Below are 24,034 nucleotides of genomic sequence, written 5' to 3'. Positions count from 1 at the left end.
AGGGGGCGGCGCTGCCGGCGGCAGCCGGGACTTCCTGTGACAGCCCATTTCCTGGTCGGATGGGGCCGGCGGGCGGCGGGGTCGGTCCTTGACGGGCTCAGTGGCCGCCAGGCAGCGATGCGGGCCCCGGGCCCTGCCGGCAGGCGGCCCCCGCCGTGACCCGCCGCGGGCAGCCGCTGGGGCTGCGGCTAGGCCGGCCCTGGGCGCCGCTGCGGGGTGCATGGAGTCACCCCCCCCCGCCCGCACAGAGATACCGGGCGGGGGCCGTGTCAGGGGCCCTGTCACTCGGGCCTCCGCTGAGGGGGCTGCGGCGGCCCAGGCCGCGCTGTGGGGGTAGCTGCCAACCCCTTCCCGTTCTCCGCGTTGTGCTTTCGCAGGGGTGAATCCCTCACACCCCGCTCGGCCCCGGACCCCCGTCTTTGCCCGGCGGCAGGAAGCAGGAGAAGGGGGTTTGGGACCGGCAGAGCAGCATTGCCCCGCGCACGCAGGCGGCTGCTGCCTCCTGAGACATGAAGAAGTTTTTCGACTCGCGTCGGGAGCAGGGTGGCTCTGGCCCTGGATCGGGCACCAGCGGCGGCGGCGGTGGCAGCGGCGGCCCGGGCAGCGGGTACATCGGGAGGGTGTTCAGCATCGGCCGGCACCAGGTGACGGTGGACGAGGTGCTGGCGGAAGGTAAGACCCCAGGGCCTCTGCTTCCACAGAGCTGGAAACGGGAGGCTTTGGCCGTTCTTGGGCATTCCGCCTCCCCCTCTATCCCTAGCTCCCCATATATTGTATTGTCCTTGACAGAAGTGGCACCTGCAAGCTGACGTTTGTGGGCTTCCCATATGGAAACCCAGTGTGGGTTTGCTGGGGTTTATTTAAAGTGCTTTAGAAACTGAGGGGATTTCAGAAGTTCTTTCCCACCTTCCCTACACCAAATCAAATGGCAAATGTTTCACTGCTGTAAAATAACGCAAGCAGTGGCCTTCATTCTAACTTTCTTCAGCCTCCTTTCCTACTGTGAGCAGAGAGGAATAAAGCACTGGAGTAAATTCCTTGTAGATAATGTAATGCATGTAGGTAGGCTGAGTAGAGCTGCCTGTGATTTGGGCTGAGGGATTCCATTTGTGTGGGGTTCTGCAGTAATCCCAATTGTCTGGGGGGTTTTGGGGTGTATTTGGGCTTTTTTTGGAGGAGGTGTCAAAATCGAGGAATTAAAGGACTAAAAATGAGCAATAGGGGTTATAAAACTCTTTGCATGTCCAGTCCTTGCAGTGCAGCAAGCTGGTGGTGGTATCTTTTAAAGTGCAGCCAGCACTGCTGCTGTAACTATCATTTCCCATTTCATCTGCTTGGGGTATAAGGAACCTTCTGCATGAATTTGGCTGCTAACCTTAGCCTTGACCTTCAGAGAGATGTTGGCCACCTCCTGGTCCATCTCCTTTGCAATTCCAGTCAAAACAGTGTTATGTTTTGCTGGTGTAAGTGTGAGGGAGGGGGTAGCCGCTTGTGAGAGCGGAGTGGGAGGACCTGTGTAGGCTTCTGCAGAGAAAAAGCCCTAAAATGGGAAAGGGACTCTGTGTACGCCGTGTGCCTTCAGGTTTGTAACAAGTCACCACAGTGCAGAAGAAAATAGAGCTGTGACCATCTTCCAGGCATGGTTTCTGACATGTTCTGCGTGCTGAGCTGAGAGGAGCCCCAACACCAGGCCTCCAGCTAGTAACTATAGTGATCTTTTCCATCTTGACTTGAAATTTGCAATATAGGTTTGCCTTGGCTGATATTTCCAAGGCCTTAGAAGCTTAAGAACTACAGGAGCTCAACCTGAGAAGCTGTCACAGTCTTCTTTAACTCACGTTGGCCTCATCCTGGTAACATGGGGAACCAGAGGCTTTCTTTGCTGATGAATAATGTGCTGGCAGGTTCTGCCCTGGTGCTGACAGCACTGGGAAGCAAGCCCGTGTGTCACTGGGCTCTCTGCTCCAGAGCCCTAAGCTACAGCTGCAAAAGCACAGGTTGCACAGGAGATGTGCTTCCCCTTTATACCTTGCTGCCCCAGAGGAGCTGCTGCTTGTTGAGGGCTTTTCCCTATGATTCCTGCTTTCTTGGCTAGCCTTTGGGATGAAGCATGGCTTAGGGTGGGTTACAACTATTACATCTGCATGCACAAGCCAAGCGAGGAGTGACAGGCCTGTAAAAAGGGTGCTGTGTTCTCTTCCTGGCTGCATTACAAGGCAAAAGAAGTTCTCTTGTTGAAATGTGCTATGCAGGTGTTTTCCTCACACTTGGACTCCTGGTGTGGGCAGTCCAAAAGCATTCTGTGTGCTGAATGAAGTCTCCAAGGGGACAGGAACAAGGTGGTTTGTAGGTTTGCAGGTTGATGGGAACAGAGGGGTGAAATACCATTTCCTTTATCAAAAGGTAGGTCATCTGGGGAGGCAGCATGGGTCAAAAGCACAGCTTTGCATGCTTCTGGTCTTTGGGTGTAGCTCTGTGTGCTCCCCAGGTGCTGGTAAACAGCATTTTTCCACTGACTCAGCTGGAGACCTGAGGGGTTCTCAGGCAACCTGGTCCCTGCGTTACTGATGTCCCAATCCTTGGCTGGAAAGCTTCCTTGTGTCTGCAGTGAATTTTGGTGCTTCAGCAGTGTTAAAAAGGCAACTTGTGAAGTCTTGGCTATTTCTGCTAAAAGGAAAAGTCTCCTGGGAAGCACTTTGGTGGAGGAGGAATATCCTGTCTGGGAAAGAGACATCTGTCTTCTCTGTTGCTTTGGAAGGGAGAGAAGAGGCCTGGGTTTTGGTGCAGCATAGAATCAACTAGGTTGGAAAAGACCTTTAAGATCACCAAATCCAACTGTTACCCCAGGACCACCAAATCATGTGAGCCTAGAAAAGAAATGATATGTAAAAGAGACTGAAATGATGGATACTGTGGGGGAGATTGGAGTTGCAGGCCCAAGGAACTGCTTGAACCAGAGCTTTTGGAGTTAAAGTGTTGGGATTTATGTCTCTCGGTCAAGCTGCGACTGGTCCCTCTCAATTCTGCTGAGCAACCCTGCTGAGGATGAGCATTCCCTGGCCCAGGATGGGAGCTCTTGATGCAGTCACAGAGCCAGATGGCAAATGTCTCCACGTGATCCCCCAAAATATCTGCTGCGGTTAGGTAGTTCCACACCCCCTTAAAAATAGTTGTCTGGATACTTGCTTTCCTGGGCAGGGAGGAAGTGGATGGGAATAATACATCAGGAACTTGAATGGTTGTTTGTCTGTGGTGATGTTATACTGATGAATCAGTGCCTTTTTACAAGTATATTGCAGTAAATGAGTCTTAGTTGAGGCTTTGTAGATGTCTTGCTCTGATCCATATAATAGCAGAACCCTGGAGAAATTCCCCTCAAAGTCTGCATGAGGATTACGTGCTGTGGGAAGCCAGCACTGCTGGCCTTGGAGTTCTGCAAGGTCAGGGTTAAAGGCAGTGGCATCATCCATACTGGAACTCTAAGGGGGCTCGAGTTCCCATTTGGAAGGTGTCTGGTGCTTCAGGGAGCTGAGGTGAATGCCCAGGAGGTATTTGAGTGTGGAGGAGAGTCAGGCTGCGATCTTACTGTTTCATTTGTGAAAAGAAACCCAACCAGTGTGATCCGATTGGATGCCTCAATCCAACGGGATTGCCCCAATATCCAGTTTTTGGGATACATGCTTTGCGTTACCCTCTGTACTTGCAATAATGTGAGAGTGCTGAATTGATCCAAGGTACAAAAGCATTGATGGGGTGCGTGTTTGAGCTGGGATTTTGTTAGTCGTGGTGTATTCCCAGCAAAAGATGCAGGCTGTTTCTTCAGCTCTGTGAAAAGTCACTTTTTCCCTTAGTAGTATCCTTCTGAATGTGCTACTTGTAGTCTTTTCCCCTTAAAATATATAAGTTAGGGGATTCAGTTTAGTAACTGTCAGAATGTGTTTCAGATACATGCCTTGTGTGTGCTGCTGGCTAATGTCCACTTCAAAGCGTTCAATAGTGGGCCTTAGAAACCAGTGTAAAAATCAGCTTCAATTTGGCAGCTGTATGCTTTACTCTGTGCTGAAAGGATGGGCTCTGTGGGGAGGTGTCATCAAGAGCCTGGTCATGTACAGCCTGTACTGAAGGGGGAAGGTGGTCCCCTGGGCTGCCTGAATGTGTGGTTGGGCTTAATTGCAGAGGGCTCACCCCAGTTCCAGTGTGGTTGGGTTGAAGGCATCACTTTGAAGTTCATTTTGTCGCTTCTGGCTTCTGCCATTTGGGTTAGGAATTAAACTATTTCTCCTCTTGGAATGGGATGTGGGATTCTTTTAATTTAGCTTTTCCTGTGTACCTTGTGAGGCAGGGCATGTGTGCTCTGCACTGCTGGGTAGCATACTGGCTCCTCTGTGGTGTGGTAGTCTGGTTTCTTGAGTGTACAAGCCAGGCAGACTGGTGAAGGATCCCCAGTGAGTTAAATGTTGAGGTGCCCCATGTGCTTTGGTGCCTTTAGCAGCACAGATTTTGCTGGGTTAGAGCATGTGCCATGTCCCTGGATGTAGCCAGGAAGGAAAGGAAGGTGTTAATGGATTTAACTGTATAAGAAGTTGTATAGTGTAGAGACTCGCATCATCTAGCCTCACTTCTAAGCTTTATGCAACATGTCAGAAAATGGGTCTGGGATTGTACATGGGGGTGGCTGTTTTCTCTTTAGGTATACTTAAATATACTTCATCAGTATATTTAATGGCAGGGATTGCCCTCTGCAGTCATGGGGAGATGAGACTTCTGCAGTTGTTCTCCCAGGAAGGAGCTTTCCATGTTAAAACAAAATAGTTCCTGATTCAAGCAGTCCTGCAGCAGCCTTAGGAAGTTGCCAGTTCCTTAGTGTAAAAAAGCTTAGGTTTAGGATTCTGACTGGGGAGACGACAGGGTTTAACTCTCCAACACTGGTCTTGCAGAGCGTCCTAGTGGTGATGTATGAACAGGTTACCTCTGGTTGCAACTGCAGCAGCGACACTTTGGATCTAAGGAAAACCTCATGGCAGTGCATGTTCTCATTGTGTTGTGGCCCTTCTCCCCTTTGCACAGGAGCTTGTCAGCAGTTGCAGAGAGCAGGTGGTAAGTTATAAATGTGCTGAAGACAAGCTGGAATCCACTTTGGGGTTAGCACTTGCTGCTTTCCAAGTTCACCCACCTGCATTAATCATGGCTAATAAGGGCAGGACTGACTAGGTGCTGCACACTCGCACTGCAGCTGGAAGCTGCTTCCTTGGAAGGTGGCTTTTCCCAGTGCAAATAGTGATTTGGACAGACTGAGGCTGTGCTTGTTGGAACAGCAGCCGCAGGACTCACTGCTGCTCTGAGAAGTTGCAACCAATTTACCTTTCTTTGTACTAAGTAAGTGTTTACTCGTGTTTCACATGTGGAAGGAGATGGGAACTCTCTGAGGAAAAACATGCCATAAGCAAACTGAGTTTATGGAGGAGTTCTCTTTTGGTAACAAGAGGTAACCAAACCAGTTGTTTCCAGGAAAGGATTAAGGGAAGCACAGGATACCCTCTGGATACCATACTGGAATAACACCTCCTTAAACCAGGTACTGGCTGTTGTACTTTCCTGAATGTAGGAGCGATACAGACAGAGGTTTACAAGCACAAGGAAAAGGTTTGGAAAGGCTTAAGTGAAACACAGTTGCAGGATAATTCTTTCTCATTTGTGGGCTTTAGCATTAGGGAAACTTTCCTTTTCTCCTTTTGTAGGAGGTGCCACTAAACAAAGTGAAGGTGCCTCAGTATGATGCCATAGAATGAAAGCAGAGGAGAGCTGCTGCAGCTCCTCTAATGTGAGGAGCTCTCACTACCCTGTTGCCAGAGTATCTGAGCCCTGGCACAGGCGGTGGAAATGTCCTTCTGTTCCTTTTAGGGCTGCTGGGAAATAATATACTGAGATATGAAGGTGAAGAGTATGTGTGGCCAAGTGCAGAATTGATCTCTGGCCTTCCAGCTTGAGTGCTTTAATTGCAGTTGGTGTTCTCTCTCCAGTGCTGCCTCTGTGTTTTCAGTGGGGTTGCTCTTTGGGCATACATTTACACTTGCTGGGTGGTGCAACCCATGCTGACACCAGGACCTTGGGCCCTGTGTCACAAGAGTGCATTAAAGACATCTTTAGGAACAAGATGCTCATAGCATCTGGTTTGATTCATGATCTTGCAGAAACAAATCGTGTACCAGGGATGGGTGATCTCATAGATTAAAAATACAAGAAGCCATCAGCAGCTGAGTTCCCCAAGCCAGACTTTGCATGCATATACATCTACCCCAGAGCTGAGCTGGAAGCTGCGATGACGACAGGTAGATCTGATCTTTTTTCATTCAGTGGTAGGAATATGCTGGTCTTACTTCTTATTTGGTGTTGGTAGGGCTGTAATAGGGGACTGACCCCAAAATGTGCCTGTGTGAACTTAAAAAGCAATCCGGCATGCTGTTCTCAAGGGTGTAATAGTAGAATGCTTGGTCTTCTGAAGCTGTTTAAGTGCAGATCTGTTACCAGATGATAGCATGTCTCTCCTTTACTTCTGTAACCTAAATGATGCTTGCAAGGTTGACGTGTGCTTTTGCTGCACAGCTCTAATGGCAGCAGTAAAATAAACCCAGAGCTTGTCTCCCAAGTACAGGATGCTCCAGGAGAAGCGTGATGTGGCCTGGTTTGTGTGGGCTTTCCCTGAACAGCTCTTTCTCTTCCAAGTGCTGTAGCAGGCAAGAGAAGCCCTTGGTTTCATGGGGTACACCTGTGTTTGTGACTTCACTGCTGTCCTGGATGTAGATAGAAGCTATTTGGATGTTGTGAGAGTGAGTGGTCTCAAACTCTGACTTTCAAAGTGGTTTAAAATGCTTAAAATGAACACGAATAACCAGTGTTGATGTGAGAGGAGCACTGTAGCACAGCTTTATGTGCCTTCCCTGTGCAACCTACCTGCTAAGTCAGTGATACCCTAGTTACCTGTCATTAACTGCTTCTAACTGGAAAGTGCTTCAGAAATAAAGACCTTCCCTCAGTTGCTGCTTTGGAGGGGTGAGCTGGAGCAATAGGAAATCCCTGCCTTAGAACTGCAGCGTGGTCACAAGGAGATGTTTGTGGCTGCTCTTGGCCCTTGGGTTCTGCTCTGATGGTCAGTGATACCAGGGGATATGTAACTGATTAGTGGCGTGAAAGATAGGGTAAAATTCGTAAAGAAAGTAATATCCTTTTAAGAGAAGGATCTGTGTGTGTGTGTGTGTGTGTGTTCATGTGCTGTGTGCTGACATACCTGCTTTTCCTCCTGGGTATCATAGCATCTCTTGTTAGGCCGGCATAAGGGTGATGTGTAGAGATTAGGTGGGTAACAAGGAATAACCACTCCTCTGGGATTGAGCACTGACAGGCAAGAAACGTTGGCCGGAGGAAAGAGGCAGTGCCATGGCTCTGTGGGGAGAGGCATGGGGTAAGGGTAGGAGGTAGGCAGAGATGAGGATGGCTCAGTGATTGGGATGGAAGGGTTTCCTCTTTGTAGGATCCTGTTGCTTTGACTGGAGTCCCGCAGATGCCCTGTTAGGCAACTTACACACTTGAGAGGTGCCTGCTACGCTCATGGACCATCTCTATGCCTCATTTCCCCCTTGCAGTGTCAGCAGGATGCTCGTGACTGTGTTGGAGGGCAGCTGATGTGGACTGTAGCTGGTGTGCACTGAATGGTCCCTGGGGATTTCAGCAAGTGCTGCTTGCAAAGTTGAATGTGTTCTAACTTAAGCTCTTTGGTGGCTGCATGTTCACTACAGCCCTTTCACAATGTAAGTGAATGTAAGATGACACAAGAATCCAGTCCCAGTTACCAGCTGGTGAGATCATGCTGGTTCAGATGTTCTGTTTGTGCTGGTTATGTTTGCAAGGAAATGAAATGCATCCCAGAGCACTGATGTGTGGATTGGGGATGGCAGAGAGAAAAGGCAAGGGGTACTGCAGACATGAGTCAGACTGGCAAGAAAAGCTCTCCTGAAAGTCAGAGCCCTTCTTTTGGCCCTTACCTGTTGCTTTGGAATTAGAAGATGCACTTAGATAAGTGAATATGAGTTTACCCTTCTGTTTCGATGCCTGATTACTGGTTGTAGTTTGAGCTGTTGTGCAGCCTCTGCTCTCAGTGAACATGAAGACCCTGTGTCCTATGTGTCCTGTGCAACCTGTGGTTCTGCCCATGGCTGTTCCCTTCCCCTCTCTGCAGAGCAGACAAACAGATGGTGGAATAAAGGCTTATCAAGGTATTTCACAACTGAGAAACTGAAGCCCAGGAAGATGCAGTGATTTGATAAGGGCTACGGAGGAAAGCGGTGGTGAAGCTTTGTATTAAATGCAGATAGGTCCTTGTCTGGTGTTTTAACCACAGTGTCATTAATATTCATGTCACCATAGTACTGAGGAACTTTTATTGTGGTCTAGGGCCCTGTGTCACATCATGCAAACACAGACCAAAGATGCCCATGCTCCTGGGAGGTGCCTGGCTGCTCTTGCCAGTGACTGCTGAGGCTCAACGCTTGTGTTTGGCCCCAACATGTGCTCCTGTGCTGCTGCCTTAGGAAACACATTCAGAAAGACACAAGCAGCTGTACTCTTACAGCTGATCATTAGCACACGGTATCTTCTACAGTGCTGCTGTTATTCACAGGCCCCGGGAGACACACAAAGTCCTTCCTCACCCAGCATTCATGTTGTACTGACAGACTGGGCACACCACAAAGTGACCACACGCTAGCTGTATAATATACAGAGTTTATTAAGCAAGCACACTGATGTGAACTAGGTAAATATCTCTATATAGTGAATAAGTACGTTAAAGCAAATCAGTGATATAGGTATATAGGTAGAGTACTAAAGAATGTTAGCAATGCATCAAATCATTACTGCATAGAGAACAGAGATTAAGAAGAAATACATCACCAGTTACCACTGAATCATCATCCAGGCTGAGACTTCCAGCTGGGAAGCCCCGTTGCAGCCAGTGCCAGGAGTTTCAGGTAATTCTACCTTCAAAACTTTTTCTGCTACCAAGCAGCCTTGAAATACATCTGTCAATATCCTGTACGTCAGTTGGGGTTCTCCAGCAATTCTGGAAGTTCATTTGAGCTGATGAATTAAATCCATGATAATTATGGTGCTTGTGAGTACTGGGCACAAAAGTGCAGGTTCTGGATCCCCACAGCCCTTTCCATCTGACAAATGAACAGACAGACATATGCCTATCCATAGCAGCTTCCAGTGTCTGAAAGAGGCCTGCAAGGATCCTGGAGAGGGACCCTTCATCAGGGACTGTAGCGATAGGACAAGGGCTGATGGGTTCAAACTGAAACAGGGGACATTCAGGTTGGAGATAAGGCAGAAGCTATTTACTGTGAGGGTGCTGAGGCGCTGGCACAGAGTGCCCAGAGAAGCTGTGGCTGCCCAATCCCTGGCAGTGTTCAAGGCCAGGTTGGACACAGGGGCTTGGAGCAAGCTGCTCTAGTGGAAGGGGTCCCTGCCCGTGGCAGGGGGTTGGAACTGCATGAGCTTTAAGGTCTCTTCTAATCCAAACCATTCTATGATCTCTCTCCTTCCCCTCCTGCATACATGTGGAAAGAATCAAAGCCTGTTTCATGTAGGGCTTAATTTTCTTGTAGTATTTATTTAGTTTTACTTTTTCCCTGTGCTGAACGATGACTGCTGCGTGCTCCTGCCTGTACCCAGTGTTACTGAATCCCCTGAGAGCTGCCTTGTGGGATAGATGTCTCTGTGCTGTGAGAAGCTGGAAAGTTCATGGCTGTCTTCAGGCTTCAATCAGCATATACTCTTCTAGAGGAATGTGATGTAGTCCTTAATGTGTGTTTTCCTGTTAGTCAGTGAGATGTCACTTCTGTGGCTCAAGTATGCAGCTGGGAGACCTGTAAAGGCTGAAACCTGGGTTTAAGCAGAAGAGCCTTGTTTGAAACAAGCCTACGTACACTGTAGTGAAGCTCATACAGTATCATGTCGCCTGCAAACCTGAGCTTTGCCTACACCATATGTATGTATTAGGGCTTCTCTTGTGTTTTCCATCCTGCTTTGCTCAGGGATGTCTGAGTGCTACCATAGTAATCAGAATTCCTTCATGTCTGCCTTGGCTGTTGCCATGAGCTCTCTTTGGATCCTTGCATAACTGCTTCCCAAATGGAGTTTGCTGTTACCGTAGCACTTGAGGTCTCCATAAACCCACCCTGGCTGGCCTTTGCAAGCAAGTCCCATTAAAACCAGTCCCAGCCCAGCCACCTTAGTCTTGCTTTCTCCTTTGCACCTCCACTTACACCCTGCTCTCTGCTCAGCTAGTCCTGTGTTTTCTCTCCTCTCCTGTCAGTGTGATTCACCCTTCCTCGCCTTTCCACTGAAGCTTTTCAGCTGCAGCTTCTTGCTGGCGTTGCACTTCCAGTCATGTTCACTCAGAACAGTCATGCTCTGTAGCATGTTTATGGCACTGCTGATTTCACTTGGAGATGAACAAGGTCTCAGATGCTATTAGCAGCTGCTTGGAATAATGGTAGCTGAAATGTGCTTTGGAGAGGGCTGACTGATAACTAAACGAATGGTATTTTTTGAAGCTGTGAGTTATTCATGACCCAGTAATTACTCTTCCTTTTTTTGCCAGTCTTACAGTGGAAGTTCAAGGACTAAAATTGTCACAGGAGAGAGGGACTCACTCTGCTTTGCCAAATAATCTGCTTGGAGGCAGTGTATCTTGCTGCATAGTAATAAAGCACTGCTTTATCAGCTTTGGGTTTCCAAGCCTGCCTGACAGGGAGGAATTTGAGTGGATGCACAAGCCTGTAAAGCAGAGCACATGCCTGGCAAACCTACCCACGTGAACATCTGAACCTGCTGGGAAGACCAGTACAGCTCCGCAGCCTTCAGTGAGCTGCTGTTTGCTATGATCTTGCTGTCCCGAGTACTGTGAGACTTTAATCCCCCTAAATGAAGGTGCTCAGGCTGTGTTCTGACTGTGTGCTTGGAGGATGGAGTAGTGTGACCAAGCTATTGCTGCCCTTGAACTAGAGCTTCTGAAAATGGAATGCAGTGTTAATGCACAGGATGAGTCTTGCTCATTGATTTTAGGCTTCTAATATGCTGTTGCATGACGGAGATTAATTTCATTTATTTGGCCCCCCCCTTATTTCTCTGCTCTATTACAATTTATAGCTTCCTTTTTGACTTTCTCCATGGAAGCTGTTAGGTGTTGAAGTATCATCTAGGGGAGCAGAGTGGTTCTTAAGGACCTGTAATGAGACAGGGTCCTGGAAAATGCAAAGAGATAAAGCAAAACAGCTTTAAACCAGACCTATATAAACCCCACAGAAGGAAGGAAGAGGCAGTTAAGCTTTCTCCATGTTATCAATGCAGGCAAAATGCCTGGGACTGTATAAATATGAGGGGATCCCATCAATGTAGATCAATAGCTCAAAGGTGAGTGCCAGGAGGATGGGGACAGACTCTTCCCAGTGGTGCCCAGTGACAGGACAAGGAGCAATGGCCATAAACTAAAACACAACAAGTGTCACCTCAACACGAGCAAGAACTTCTTTACATTGAGGGTGTCAGAGCCCTGGCATAGGCTGCCCAGGGGGGTTGTGGAGTCTCCCTCTCTGGAGCCATCCCAAATCTGTCATGGACATGTTTCTGGGTGCCCCTGTGCTGGCAGGGGGTTGCACTGGGTGATCTCCAGAGGGCCCTTCCAACCGGAATGGCTCTGGGATTCAGTGGCTGTTTGTGGTTGTGAGCATCATGGCCAACAAATGAAATATTCACCCCCAAACCCCACAGTAATCCTCAGCCAACCAGTCCTGCTCTCCTCCAGTTGGGAGGGGTAAAGCCTGTGCTACTGTTCTGTGGTGGGGGATGTTTCTGGCCGTGTTCTTTCGCCCAGTTTGGGCCACACTAATGTTAACTGTGCCGTCCTGCCTATTGGAAAAGCACCCTGAAGAGGGTGGAGCCTCTAAATCTAAATCTCTCTTGTCATGGCCTAGATATTGCAGCAGTGTTGCTAAGTTATGTTGGTAATATTGGCTAATCACATTAGGATTCTCAGCTATGGTAAATCTGTAGGGCTATCAGTGTCCCTGCTTTACTCATGCTGAGAACCTGACCCACGAGCTCTACGAGAGCCTTTGCTTTACCTGGGGGAGAATTCCTTTGCTCTGTCAAGTATGCTGGATGTTTTATTATGTTTAAAGACTAGAGCTTAAGCAGGGCTGGAGCTGGGAGCCCTAAAGAGCAGGGCTTTGCCTGCGCACCTTGCACTGTTTCGCAGTATTGGATGCAGAGCTTTGCCTCTGGGGGTGTTGTCAATGGATGCACATGACTCCAGAGGTATCTTTATAGCTGTCTGGGTTTTATTTCCTTTTATTCTTCCCCCTCTTCCCACTACACTGGTTGTGATTTGAGATGCATTTGGTACCCAGCACAAAGCTGCCACGGATGCTGGGCTTTCCGTGCGCAGGGAACTTGCTCAGCATGAAGCTTCTTTTAAGCCAGTAGAACCTGGAAACCAGATTGCTCATACAATCAAATTGCTCATGTGATTTGCTTGCAGACATGCAAATTTACCTTATGAAGACCCAATTCTTTCCAGCTCAAATGTGAGCTGAGTGGAAAGTTTCTTGTTGCTCATAATGGTTAGTGGTGCAGGAGTGTGGAGCCTGACACCTAAACCTGGAGACCTCTGGAACTGTAGGGCTGCATGTGGCATTCTCTCTGCCACAGGCTGTGTGAAGCAGAGGATTAATGTGAGTTTGTGACCTGTTCTACTCTGAACTGGTGTTGATGTGAACCAGGTGAATGCAGACCCTGCCTTTGGATGCTGGAGAGGGGCTCTTCATCAGGAACTGTAGGGATAGGACAAGGGGTGAAGGGTTCAAACTGAAACAGGGGGAGTTCAGATTGGAGATAAGGCAGAAGTTCTTTACTGTGAGGGTGCTGAGGCGCTGGCACAGGGTGCCCAGAGAAGCTGTGGCTGCCCCATCCCTGGCAGTGCTCAAGGCCAGGTTGGACACAGGGGCTTGGAGCAAGCTGCTCTAGTGGAAGGTGTCCCTGCCCGTGGCAGACGTTGGAGCTGGATGAGCTTTAAGGTCCCTTCCAACCCAAACCATTCCTTGATTTCCTAACACTGCTTTCCTCTGGCAGTAGGATGCAACCCATGCAGCTGCAGCCTTTGCTGGGAGGAAGCAGTTGTGTGTGTGTTTGTTCTGCAGGAGGGAAGGCTGTGGGTGATGCGATGGAGCTGCTGCCCAGCAATGTTGCATGTTCTTGAAGAGCTTGTGCTGGCCAGGAGGATGCTGTTCTTGCACACCTTGACCCACGGCCTATGCCCATATTCCTTGTCTGGTTTCTTTAGTTGAAGTATCACTAGAAATACTTAGCAAATGAGAAGCTGCTTTTCCTGTAAGTTCAGTTTAACTCAGAGCTCTGTTGACTCTTTACAGTTGTGTCACTGCTATAATCTCCTTTCAAATAGGATCACTATTAAATTCCTGATCTTGTGGCAAATATACCTGCTTAGCTGAGTTTTCCATCAGCTTAGTATCTCATGTGGGGAGATGCAGGTTTCAGCTGATTCTCCTGCTATTTGTGCCTGCTTCAGGTTTCCTGCCTTGAAATCCTGAGTGTGCTTTATGCTTTATTGAGGTGCTCTCTGCTTTCCCCACATTTCTGAAGCTCTGATTTACTCCTACAGCCACAGGTGAATATGGTAACTGAGAGCTCTTGGAAATGAGCATGGGGAGCTTCCCAGTGCATGAAAGGAAACCTGGTACTTTGGTTTGTGTGGCCTCATTTCCTTCATAGCCGTAAGTCCTGCATGGACTATAAGGACTTTATCTTTGTGTTTTAGAGCCCTAGAGCTGAAAGAGAACCCCTGCAGTATTGCACAGAGACCCTGCTCTCTACCCTGCAGAGACCAGTGGTTTGTATTCCTGCTATGTAGAGCTTAGCTTAGCCTAAGAGATGCTGGTCAGGGCCTTTTAGATTGAAGTAGTCCCTTAAACTTGGCACTCTTAAGCTCTAGCTTAAAACAATAACCCCAAACCCAACTAAGTAAAGCTTGTTATTTCCTTTGAGTCAGAAAGTCTGGGCTGAGAGCAGGCCTGTTTAGTTTAGCATTATCCTATCTGCTTTGCCCAGTTGCAGAGCCTCTTGGCAGGGCATGAAGGCTTTTGTTATGTTCTTGCTCAGAGCTGGACTCCGTGGTTTCTATCACACGTTTATACACACATGAACACGTGCTCTGCTTGGAGTTAGGGCAACTTGGGTGTGCTAAAACCATTTTCAGGCCTTCCTGCTTCTGCAGCTTGTTCTGCTGTGGGTGCAGTGTGTCCCGTGTTTCACCAGTTATTTCCATGTACTCCAGAGACGTGATGCAAGCCTGTGCCTCTAGGACAAGCTGTGTGATTCCTGTGCGTGCAGCTTGAGGGGGAATAATCTTTGCTTCTACCAGTATAAAACAACATGGAAATAGCCTAATGTAACCAGAGGATTATGGAGTCGGGTGGCAGAGTGAGTCATAGGCATTAGTTAAATCCCAAACCCCAAGCGTGACGATGAACACTCAGACGTGTAGTAATCGACCAGTAAAATACAAACGCAAAGGAGCAGATTGGTTACAACCCTCACTGGCTTCAAGTCTTTTTAGCCTTTTTGTGTTAGGTAACCTGGAAATGACACCCTGGACAGCATAGCTCCAGCTCTGCAGGATGGCAGTGACTTGGTGTCTGGTGCGGAGGGTAAGAATCTGGGGTTGAGATCAAGTCAGGGAGGGTTTGGTGAGGCTTCCTGACTGTAACAGTGACCCAGGAATAAAGTGCTCCAAGAGCATGTGGGGGATGTGTGAGTATAGTTAAAGAAGAGGTTAGACAGTCAGCAGTGACTGAGGGCATTGTGAGTCCTGCCTGTAAGCAAGGGGCTGAGTCAGGTGAAATCCTGTGGCAGGCAGTGACGTGGTGACAGGGCCATGGTTTTACACCGGGGCAGCCCTGTGTTGCGTACCAGCCTCTTCTTGCTGTCTGGAGAGGGTGAAATGAGGCTGGAGAAAGCCTCCCTCTGTCTGCTGTTTTTCATCCTCCACCTATGTCCATTCAACGCCACTGGGTCAAGAAGAAAATCCTCTCTTTATGTTGTGCAGATTTGGGATGTTAGTCACCAAGCTGTAAAGCCACTGGGAGGGAGACCTAAGTGTGAAGACCCAAAGCACTCGCTTTTTGGGATGACCATTGAAAAGGAATGATAGTGATCCTGCAGTTACCAGTTTAACTGCAGCGAGGCTGGTGTCTTCACTGGGGTAAGGCTGAAGTGCCCTTTGCATCCAGGCTTTATAGAGCTGCTCTGCTGCCTTCTAAAAAGCAGAGCATGTAGGAAATGCTCTTTGACTTCCTCAGGGGTTAATCTTTCACCAGACCAAAGCAAGCTGGTGGGGAGCAGAGCTAATGTTCACTTTAAGACTGGATTCTTGGCAACAGTCAGAGCCCTTTGTGATACCTGGGAAGCTTCCAAAAGGGTTTCTTCCTGTTGGGAATGTGTGGTACCATACCCTAAATGTAGTGAGAGGGTAAACCTATAGTCCCATCCTGTTAGGTTGATTTGCTGTATCTTTATATATCTATCTCTATCTAGCTATATCTTTACTATGAGATGCTGTGGTTTGAAGGGTCTTTTCTGGTGCCTTTGCAGCAGAGATTTGCTTTCTGGAGGCAGGCTGCAGAGCCCAGGGACATGAGCTGTGTGAAGAGGGCCTTTGCTTCATGCTGCTGTGAGCAGTGTGCTGTCCCACTGACCCACATGGTCTTTGGGCAGCTTTCTTCTTTGCCTTTTCTGTTAACTGCAGGTTTTCCTACCCTAGCAGCACCCTTTTGAAGACCATGATGTAAAGAACAGAGGATTTACTTGCAAATTGCTTGTGCTTGTGACAAGCTTCACCTCAAGGAAGTGGGAGCAGAGTTAACGTTCCAGGTTGACCTGGGTAAATAGATGGTACCAGTGTTGTCTTTGATAGGGCTGTGATCTTGGGTGTTACAGCCCTAATGCAAAGTCTGCCTCATTACTGTGGCTTCTTAATTAAACCTCCAACCACTTGAAAAAGCAAATCTTGAGGGAGTTGCTATATTTTTCTTTAAAGGTGTTAATGCTGACATCTTTGTCTAAAGCTGTTGTAGGTGCTTCATAAGGCAGAAAAAAATCAGCGTGCAATGATCCTGACGGTTCCAATTCCTTGTTAGACATCAAAGCAGAACACTTCACAATACTGATCCCAGTTTCTGGGAGTATTTGGTAATAAAAGGGGTAATATTAGAACAGAAAACTTACTTTGGGGTGAAATATCCTGCCCTGGAAACACAGAGCTCTGAAATGATGGAGAAGTTTCGTCAAAAGGGGAAAAATGGGATTTGGAATCCTGTGGTTTTTAGCAGTTATGCTGCAGTAATACCCTGCAATGGAAGAGGGGAATAAAAGATAGCAGAAAGAATATATTAGTGCAGATTAATAGCAACAGAAATAGCCCTGTAATCCTAATGCCCACCAGAGCTGACTAGGGGAGTTATAATTCAAAGAAAAAGCCTGTATAAAAGTTAACCAGCAAATATTTGCCTGTGGGGAGGGTAATCCAAGAGACATGGTCACTGGGGGAGGTTGCTGGGTTCTTGGGACTGAGTGTGGTGTGTTTTATAAGAGCTGCTAGGCAAGGATCCTCTGAACGGCAAGACTGACGTTGAGGTGCGCAGTGGCACTTTCTAGCTGTTACAGGGAGCTGTTGTGAAGATCTCGACGGCCCCAGTGTGGTCCAAGGAGCAAATCCCAAGGCACATTGGTGGTTTTTGCCTGTCCTACAGATAGGTCACTTGTCCATCCTTGGTTTATATGTGGGGAATGCTGAGACTGGGCTGTTCCTTCACCTTTGTTGGGAACTGATGCTCAGAGCTGTGGGACAGAAGCACTGGCACGTGTGGATGCTTTTCCCTCCTGTTTGCAGAGCTCAGTGCTAGCACTAGCTGCCCTTGGCTGTTAGGTAGAATAACACCACATTATTGTATTGCTTAACCTCACCCAAAGTGCTTTCCTTGGCCTTCTTTCTTTGTGATGGAGAATAGGTGACTCCAAAGTTGAGGTTTGCTGAAGCCATCTCTGTCCTTTGAAAGCATAGAATAGAATCATAGTTAGGGTTGGAAAGGACCTTAAGTTCATCCAGTTCCAGCCCTTGCCATGGGCAGGGACACTTCACACTAAACCATGTCATCCAAGGCTCTGTCCAGCCTGGCCTTGAACACTGCCAAGGATGGAGCATAAAGGACCATGCCCTGATATGCTGGCGCTTTATCATCCAGAATCATATTCTAGAATGGTTTGGGTTGGAAGGGATGATTATGGTGTATATACAGCTCGGGAAAACCTTATTTTTTGTTCAGTGTCATGTTATGCCAGCTGGAGAGAGGTGTCAGAGGTGCAGGATGGCTTTCACAGCACAGCATCCCAGTGAAAATGGTGCTGGTGTTGCGAAGAGATGATGCTCAGTGATGGGTAACGTGCAGCATCTGTATTGGCTGGTTGTGGCTATGACTGTGGGGAGAAATAAGAGCTGGGAAGTCCGTTTTGGGAACGGTGAGCTGCAAACACCCCATGCAAGAGAACAGATAATGGTTTTCCTGTAACTGGATCACAGCATCCTGACTTGGGAAGGGTGGGGAATAAAAAGCGGAATGAGGCTGCCCTTGTACTTAGGAAAAGTAAATGCTACAGAAGTCCTTGTAGCTTGGGAGATAAGGCAAAGCATGACATCATTCTTGATGGATAAGGCTCAGGAAGTATTCCAGTGGTGCAACTGAGGAGTGGCTTTGTGCCTGGTGTTAGTGTGCAGCTGGAGCTTAAAATGCCCTGTTGGCTGGGGCTCAGTATTCCTGGGGCAGTTGTTGGGGCATCTAAAAAGCACTTGGCTGTCCCTCAGCTTCAAGGTGGAGGAGATAGAACTGAGCCACAGAAAGCTGGAAAGGATCTGGTGGGAAAGCACATGCATTGTTTGTCCAGCTCGGGAAGGAATTTCACCCCTGAAGAATGGAGTTTTTCGTGGCATCCAGAAGGTTTATCAGGAACTCTGGGAACTCCTGATAATGTTTGGTTGCTTGTAGAAGGGTGTGGAGCCAATCCAAACTGAAGAAGTGATTTTTCTGGTTTCTTTTAAGTGGGAATTGATGACTTGGCACTTGGCCCTTTGAAGCCCAATGATTTGAATAACTTAGCTGATAAGGGGAGTAATTCCTCCTCCTCAAACCTGGGCTGCTTTTGGGTTATTCAACATAGCCTTGGGGAGGTGGAAAGAGCGATGGGATCTAAGGCAATGTTTGCAGGGAGGAGACCCATCCAAGCAGTGGAGATGTTTTTGTAGCTGTGATTGCAGAGCTCAAGCATGCAGCTGGAAGATCATCCTGTCTCATTCCCACCTCTGCAAAGAGCACTTCAGGTCTCTGGGAGGTACTTCCAGTGTGGATTTTAAAGGGAGATGCTGGTTCTGGTTTGTCAGTGTACCTGCTGTCTCCTGTAGAGGGTGGTGGATCAGCGCAGCAGGGTAACACAAAGTGCAGGTGTTTTGAGGACACTGGTGGCTGTGAAAAGGCCTTTGGTCCTGCAGATCCTGTGAAATCCAACCTGCTTTACTCTGTGTGTACAGGGCAGGGTCCAGCCTGTCCTCTTCTAGACTGTGATTAACGTGGGTGAAGTGGTCTGAGCTGGTGCTTCAAGCACTGGTTCTGCTTGAGCTTGGTTTATTTTGACTCAGCATGAACAAAACGGGCTTTTATTTTTCTTATGGGGGCCTGTTGTCTGCAGGCACAAATCCTGCCTTCAGGAATATCTTGTTTCCTTCTCTGTGATTAAATACTTACCCGATAGGATGTGCTTGAAGCTCTGGAGCAGGACTTAAATGCAGCTCAAAGAGCAAGAGTAAGTGATGGTGAAGATACAGTAACAGTGTGGGCAGGAAGGGGGTTCTCAGGACAAGCTATTTCTGATGGTTCCTTACCACCACCACTAATGGTGCCATCCCAGGACAAGGTGGATTTGTTGCTCTGGAAGACCCGGGATGTGTGGGAGGGCAGCTGTGTTCATCCAAGGATGAAGGTGGGCAGCTCATCTGCTGCTGCAGCACCCACTGACCTTAGCTAACATATGTTCTGCAGTGAAAGGCAGCTCTGGAAGAGGCCCTCACAAAAGGGTGATAGAAGGAGCAACCCATTTCTCTGTGAACTTCCTCACCGCAGCATCAATGCAACTTGTTTGGAAGCAGCATCTTGTGCCTGCCTGCAGGTGGGTGGTGCTGGCTGCAGGAGGACTCCAGGCACTTGAGTGCAGCAGGATGCTATCTTCTTCCATTGCTCAGAGGTAGGAGAGGGGATCATGTGCAGCTGCTTTTACCTCCTTTAGAAGTGCTCACCCGGCTGTGGAGAGTTCTGCATCCTGCTGAAATTACAGAAGGGCTGAGGATACAACTCCCAGCACTGGAAGCTGGCCAGCCCGCTGCCAGGAGCCTGCATGGAAAATGGCTCTGGCATTCGCTGGCCATCACTGGAACCTCCTTTTATTCTCAGCTTATCCTGAAGCTGCTCAGCAAGACCAACAGCCAGTGCAGAAGTGTGTGGTAGGGTAAGTGTTGTTATGCTGTTGTAGAGGTAGATGCATTCCTGAGAGCTAAAGGCAGTGCTCTTTCCCAGGAGACCCATGGCTGTTGCTGGCTCTGAGCTGACTGTAATCATAGACTCACAGAATGGTTTGGGTTGGAAAGGACCTTAAATAATCCACTTCCAAACCCCCTGCCACTGTGGATTTATTTGCTCCATTGCATCTAAAGCCTGGACTCATCTCTTGACTTCTGCTTTCCATACATGTACTGGGAAGAAGGCTCGACCAGCAAAGAGGATGTTCCCAGTTCATGCTTCCAAGCTCTGCCTTGTGTGACCCACCCTCCTTGGCTGCATGTAGCACAATTATATCTGACTTCACTTGAGGCAACTCTTGACCTTGGTTGGATTGGAGTTACCCAAATCCTGGCGTGTCTATTGTACTGGAGCTGGCATAGAGCATTAGAGCTGGCAGCCTGTGCCTCTTGGAAGGGTTGCCTTGCTTGCTGCTCACTGAGAATAGAAGTAAATGGTCTTGTAATGTGCATCTGGCAGTGTTTCAGTGTAATTGTTGTCTATTTGCTTTTGATCTGGTTCCTTTCAACTTTGCCCGGATTTGGAAAGTTGAGGGTTGGACTGGAATAATGAGGGAGAAATTGGTTGTGGTCTGAGGCTCTGGAAGCTGAAAGCAGCCCTTGGGGCTGAGGAGGTGGTGATGTTGTCGTTAGGTGGTGTGCAAGGAGGAAGGGTTAACCAGTGGGGGGAGCAGCTCTCACAAGAGAGTTAAAAGCTAAAGTAAGTGTTTTAGTTTCAGCTTGGTGCTATGAAAAGCCACCAGAGCTTTCTAGAGCCATTTGTGTATGAGGAGTGTGGCAAGAAGCTGCTGTTCTTCGAGCTCTTTCTCTGTCCCTTTCCCTCATCCTCCTGCTGTTTTACTGTCTGCAGTCCTGTTCTCTGCAGCAAAACTGAAGCCAATTAGCAGTGGAAGTGTAATAAATGCAGAGAAATTCAAATGAAGGTGGTATTTTTCACACTTCCTCTGATTGAAATGTGGAATGATGCGACCTGAGGGGAGTGAGGCACTCTTGAGAAGCTGTATGGAGACCTCAGAGCAGCTTCCAGTGTCTGAAGGGGGCCATAAGGATGCTGGAGAGGGGCCCTTCATCAGGGACTGTAGGGATAGGACAAGGGGTGATGGGTTCAAACTGAAACAGGGGGAGTTCAGGTTGGAGATGAGGCAAAAGCTGTTCCCTGTGAGGGTGCCCAGAGAAGCTGTGGCTGCCCCATCCCTGGCAGTGTTCAAGGCCAGGTTGGACACAGGGGCTTGGAGCAAGCTGCTCTAGTGGAAGGTGTCCCTGCCCGTGGCAGGGGCTGGACCTGGAGGAGCTTTAAGCTCCCTTCCAACACAAACCAGTCTGGGATTGTGTTGTGCCTTTCTGGATACAGGTTACCGGGCTCAGTAAATGGAGTTTGCAAGGAATATTGTGCTCTGTTTAACTGAGACAATCAGACCGGGTGACACATAGAATCATAGAATAGTTAAGGTTGGAAAGGACCTTAAGATCATCCAGTTCCAACCCCCGTGCCATGGGCAGTTTGACAGGATAGTAGGACTTTGCACCCTCTTTTGAGTGGACGTGGATCATCAATTTTTGCTTCTCCAAAGGCAGGCGCTTACTGTAGGTCGCTGTGTGACAACTGCTGTGTGCACCCTGATGAAATCAATGCTTGTTTTCTCTGCAGTGCTGCTTTTACGAGCAGCAAAGTTGTCATGTTTTAATCTGCAGCCAGTGGGAGTTCAATAATGAAGTAATCAAATGGGTAGGTGTATTTGCAGACAAAAGAAGTTGAATGATTTTGCAGCGCTTCCGTGTGTGGTGTCATCAGGTGAAGTCTGCAGGAGTTAAAGGTAAGGGAGAGAAGGACACAAGGAAGGCCAGGTTGGACAGAGCCTTGGGTGAGATGGCTTAGTGTGAGATGTCCCTGCCCATGGCAGGGGGTTGGAACTGCATGATCTTAAGGTCCTTTCCAACCCTAACTATTCTATGATTCTATGTAATTTTCCCATGACTTTCCTATTGTGACAACTCTACAAATGTTGTAGGCATCCTCTTCCACCTGAAGGATTTGACTCCTGCTTCTGTTTCGGAGACGGTGGAATCCCAGACTGGTTTGGGTTGGAAGGGACCTTAAAGCTCATCCAGTTCCAGCCCCTGCCATGGGCAGGGACCCCTTCCACTGGAGCAGCTTGCTCTGAGCCCTGTCCAGCCTGGCCTTGAGCACTGCCAGTAGTGACTTTGTTCATCAGCCCAGCATCCGGACTAGAGGAGAAGCGCCTTGCTCAACACTTTGCTAATGAGACATGAGCAGTTGGTCTTGGGTACTGGTCCCACTTCAGCTGAAGAAGGAGAGCCTTAAATCTAGTGGATCTGCTGTTTCAAGGAAGTTGAATTGCTCTTTGTGCTGCTCAGCTCCTGTTTCCTTCTGCTGAGTGGTGTAAACAGAGGTACAGTGTCCTGCTGGCTTCCAGGCCTGGCAGGAGGAGCCCTGAGAAGGGAACTGCACCCCTTCCAATGAAAGAAAGAGTGAAAAGAGTGTTGTGCTTGCCCAGTTTTGATGATAACTGAGACTGCAAGAAACCCCCTCCTGTTTTTCTTTCTTCTTACTCTCTCTGTTGCATCCTTTTGCAACTTCTCTGGGGCTGCTATGAGTTAATTCTGTTGCTTAAAGCCGGTGGGGCTTCCTTGGCAAACATGCTCTGCTTCCTATGGCCAACTATGATGTGTAAAACTAAGGGGTTTGTATGCTAAGAGATTCTTTAGAGCTCTGGTACTGACAGGCATGGGATCTGCATCTGGAGCTCCTGTGATCGTTTTGGCTCTAATGGAATGCTGTAGAGCTGTGTGCTAAGGGATGGGGAGGGCTGTCCTTTGAGCACAGCAGTGTTGTCTGGTTGTTTGCTCTTTTCCAATCTTTTCTTGGTAAAAAGAAATCCCAGTTTTAGTAAAAGCTTCAATGGGCCTTTAGGCTCTGGTGGTTGATTTGTGATCAGCTATAAGCGCCTGTTGCTGCAAGACTGGAGTTGTCAAATTAAACCTATTTAAACACTCAATTTTACCCAAACGCAGCTTTCTCGCTTGTTCCATTTGACATGATTTAAGTGCTAAATAACCCTTCCTAATAATTATGTACAACCATGTCCAATATATAACCCTGTATGTGTTGTTACCTGATGGTTTCTGGCAGCAGAATGGGATTCTCCAAAGGGCTCAGACTTTTAAAGTGGGAATTCTTTGGGGTGTGACTGGCTCTTTACAGTCTGTAACTGCAGCTTTTGGTGAAGTGGGACTTTAGAAGTCCTTAAGCATCAAAGAAATATGTGCTGTAATATAAGGTAACGGAGAACAAATGAAGTGCTTTTAGGTTGCGGCATCGACAGTGTTGTTGTGCAGCACTTCCTGGGTACATGAGGCTCTTTGGATGTATTTGGGTCTCTGGAGCCAGGTGCCTCCATCAGCTTTTCCTCTGTCTATCCAGGCCTAAAACCCTGAGATTTTGATGCGTTGCTATCATACGAAAAGCTTTCATCCTGAACAAGTCCAGCATCCTGGGAGTCCTGACATTGCTACCAGCAATGCCCACAGAATGAATTGTGGTTGGCTAGGGTTTGAGATTTGTTCTTCTGGCCTTTCTTAAAAGCCCTGCCATCAAACCATGGGTGCGAGATTGTTTCTAATGCTTCTTGCTCAAACCAGCTTTGTACTGTGACTTTGCTCCCAAAGTTGGGGAGCCTTTTAAGTACGGGCCTTTGGTGATTCAGTGGGGGATCTGTGCCTCTGGTTTCTGTCCAAGGCAACACTGCTGTTTATACTTCAGCTTTCTTCTTCATAATGGGAATTAATGGAGCAGTGTCTGGCAGGACAAGTAACCAGTGTAATTGCTTGGGTTTAGGGTGATGTTAAATGTGAGCTTTGCTTCCAGTAGTTCAAGGTTTTCCCCCTTGGATTCCTCTCAGTTCCCAGAAATAATCATTTAGGAAGAGTGGGAGCTAAGGACATGGGAAGGTGCTTGGTTGGTGGCTGCTGAGCGTCCTCCCTCTTCCGGAGGCAGGGGCAGGGTTGGAGGCAAGGTCCAGGAGGTTTCTTTGCTAACAAACAGGAGGGTTTATGTCTTCCCCAGGTGGATTTGCAATAGTGTTTCTGGTGAGGACCAACAATGGGATGAAATGTGCCCTCAAGAGGATGTACGTCAACAACGAGTACGACCTGCAGGTCTGCAAAAGGGAGATCCAGATCATGGTAAGTCATCACCCAAACTGGGTGTGGGGTGCTGTCAGAGCCTGGTCACATTCTGCCCGTGGTCTGTGTAGCAGCTTG

The 24,034-nt window shown here is 48.2% G+C and overlaps 1 protein-coding gene across 6 annotated transcripts in view; it reads left to right on the top strand.

The window, feature by feature from the left end:
* Positions 1–457: 457 nt before the first annotated feature.
* The window catches only part of AAK1 (AP2 associated kinase 1), a 73,296-nt gene continuing 49,719 nt past the window's right edge, over positions 458–24,034 (top strand). For 5 of the 6 annotated variants that reach the window (XM_057402529.1, XM_057402530.1, XM_057402528.1 and 2 more), the window contains exons 1-2: positions 459–672; positions 23,838–23,956. In XM_057402529.1, the coding sequence (XP_057258512.1) occupies positions 510–672; positions 23,838–23,956 (282 nt within the window). In that variant the 5' untranslated portion in view covers positions 459–509. Of the gene's footprint in view, positions 673–23,837; positions 23,957–24,034 lie in introns of all 6 variants that reach the window. The other variant, XM_057402526.1, reaches the window with a different exon arrangement.

The sequence above is a fragment of the Pezoporus wallicus genome, unplaced genomic scaffold (genome assembly GCF_028554395.1).
Source record: "Pezoporus wallicus isolate ANWC-B61680 ecotype Strahan unplaced genomic scaffold, APGP_CSIRO_Pwel_v1 contig_2348, whole genome shotgun sequence".
NCBI lineage: Eukaryota > Metazoa > Chordata > Aves > Psittaciformes > Psittacidae > Pezoporus > Pezoporus wallicus.
This window is presented reverse-complemented; position numbering and strand designations above follow the sequence as displayed.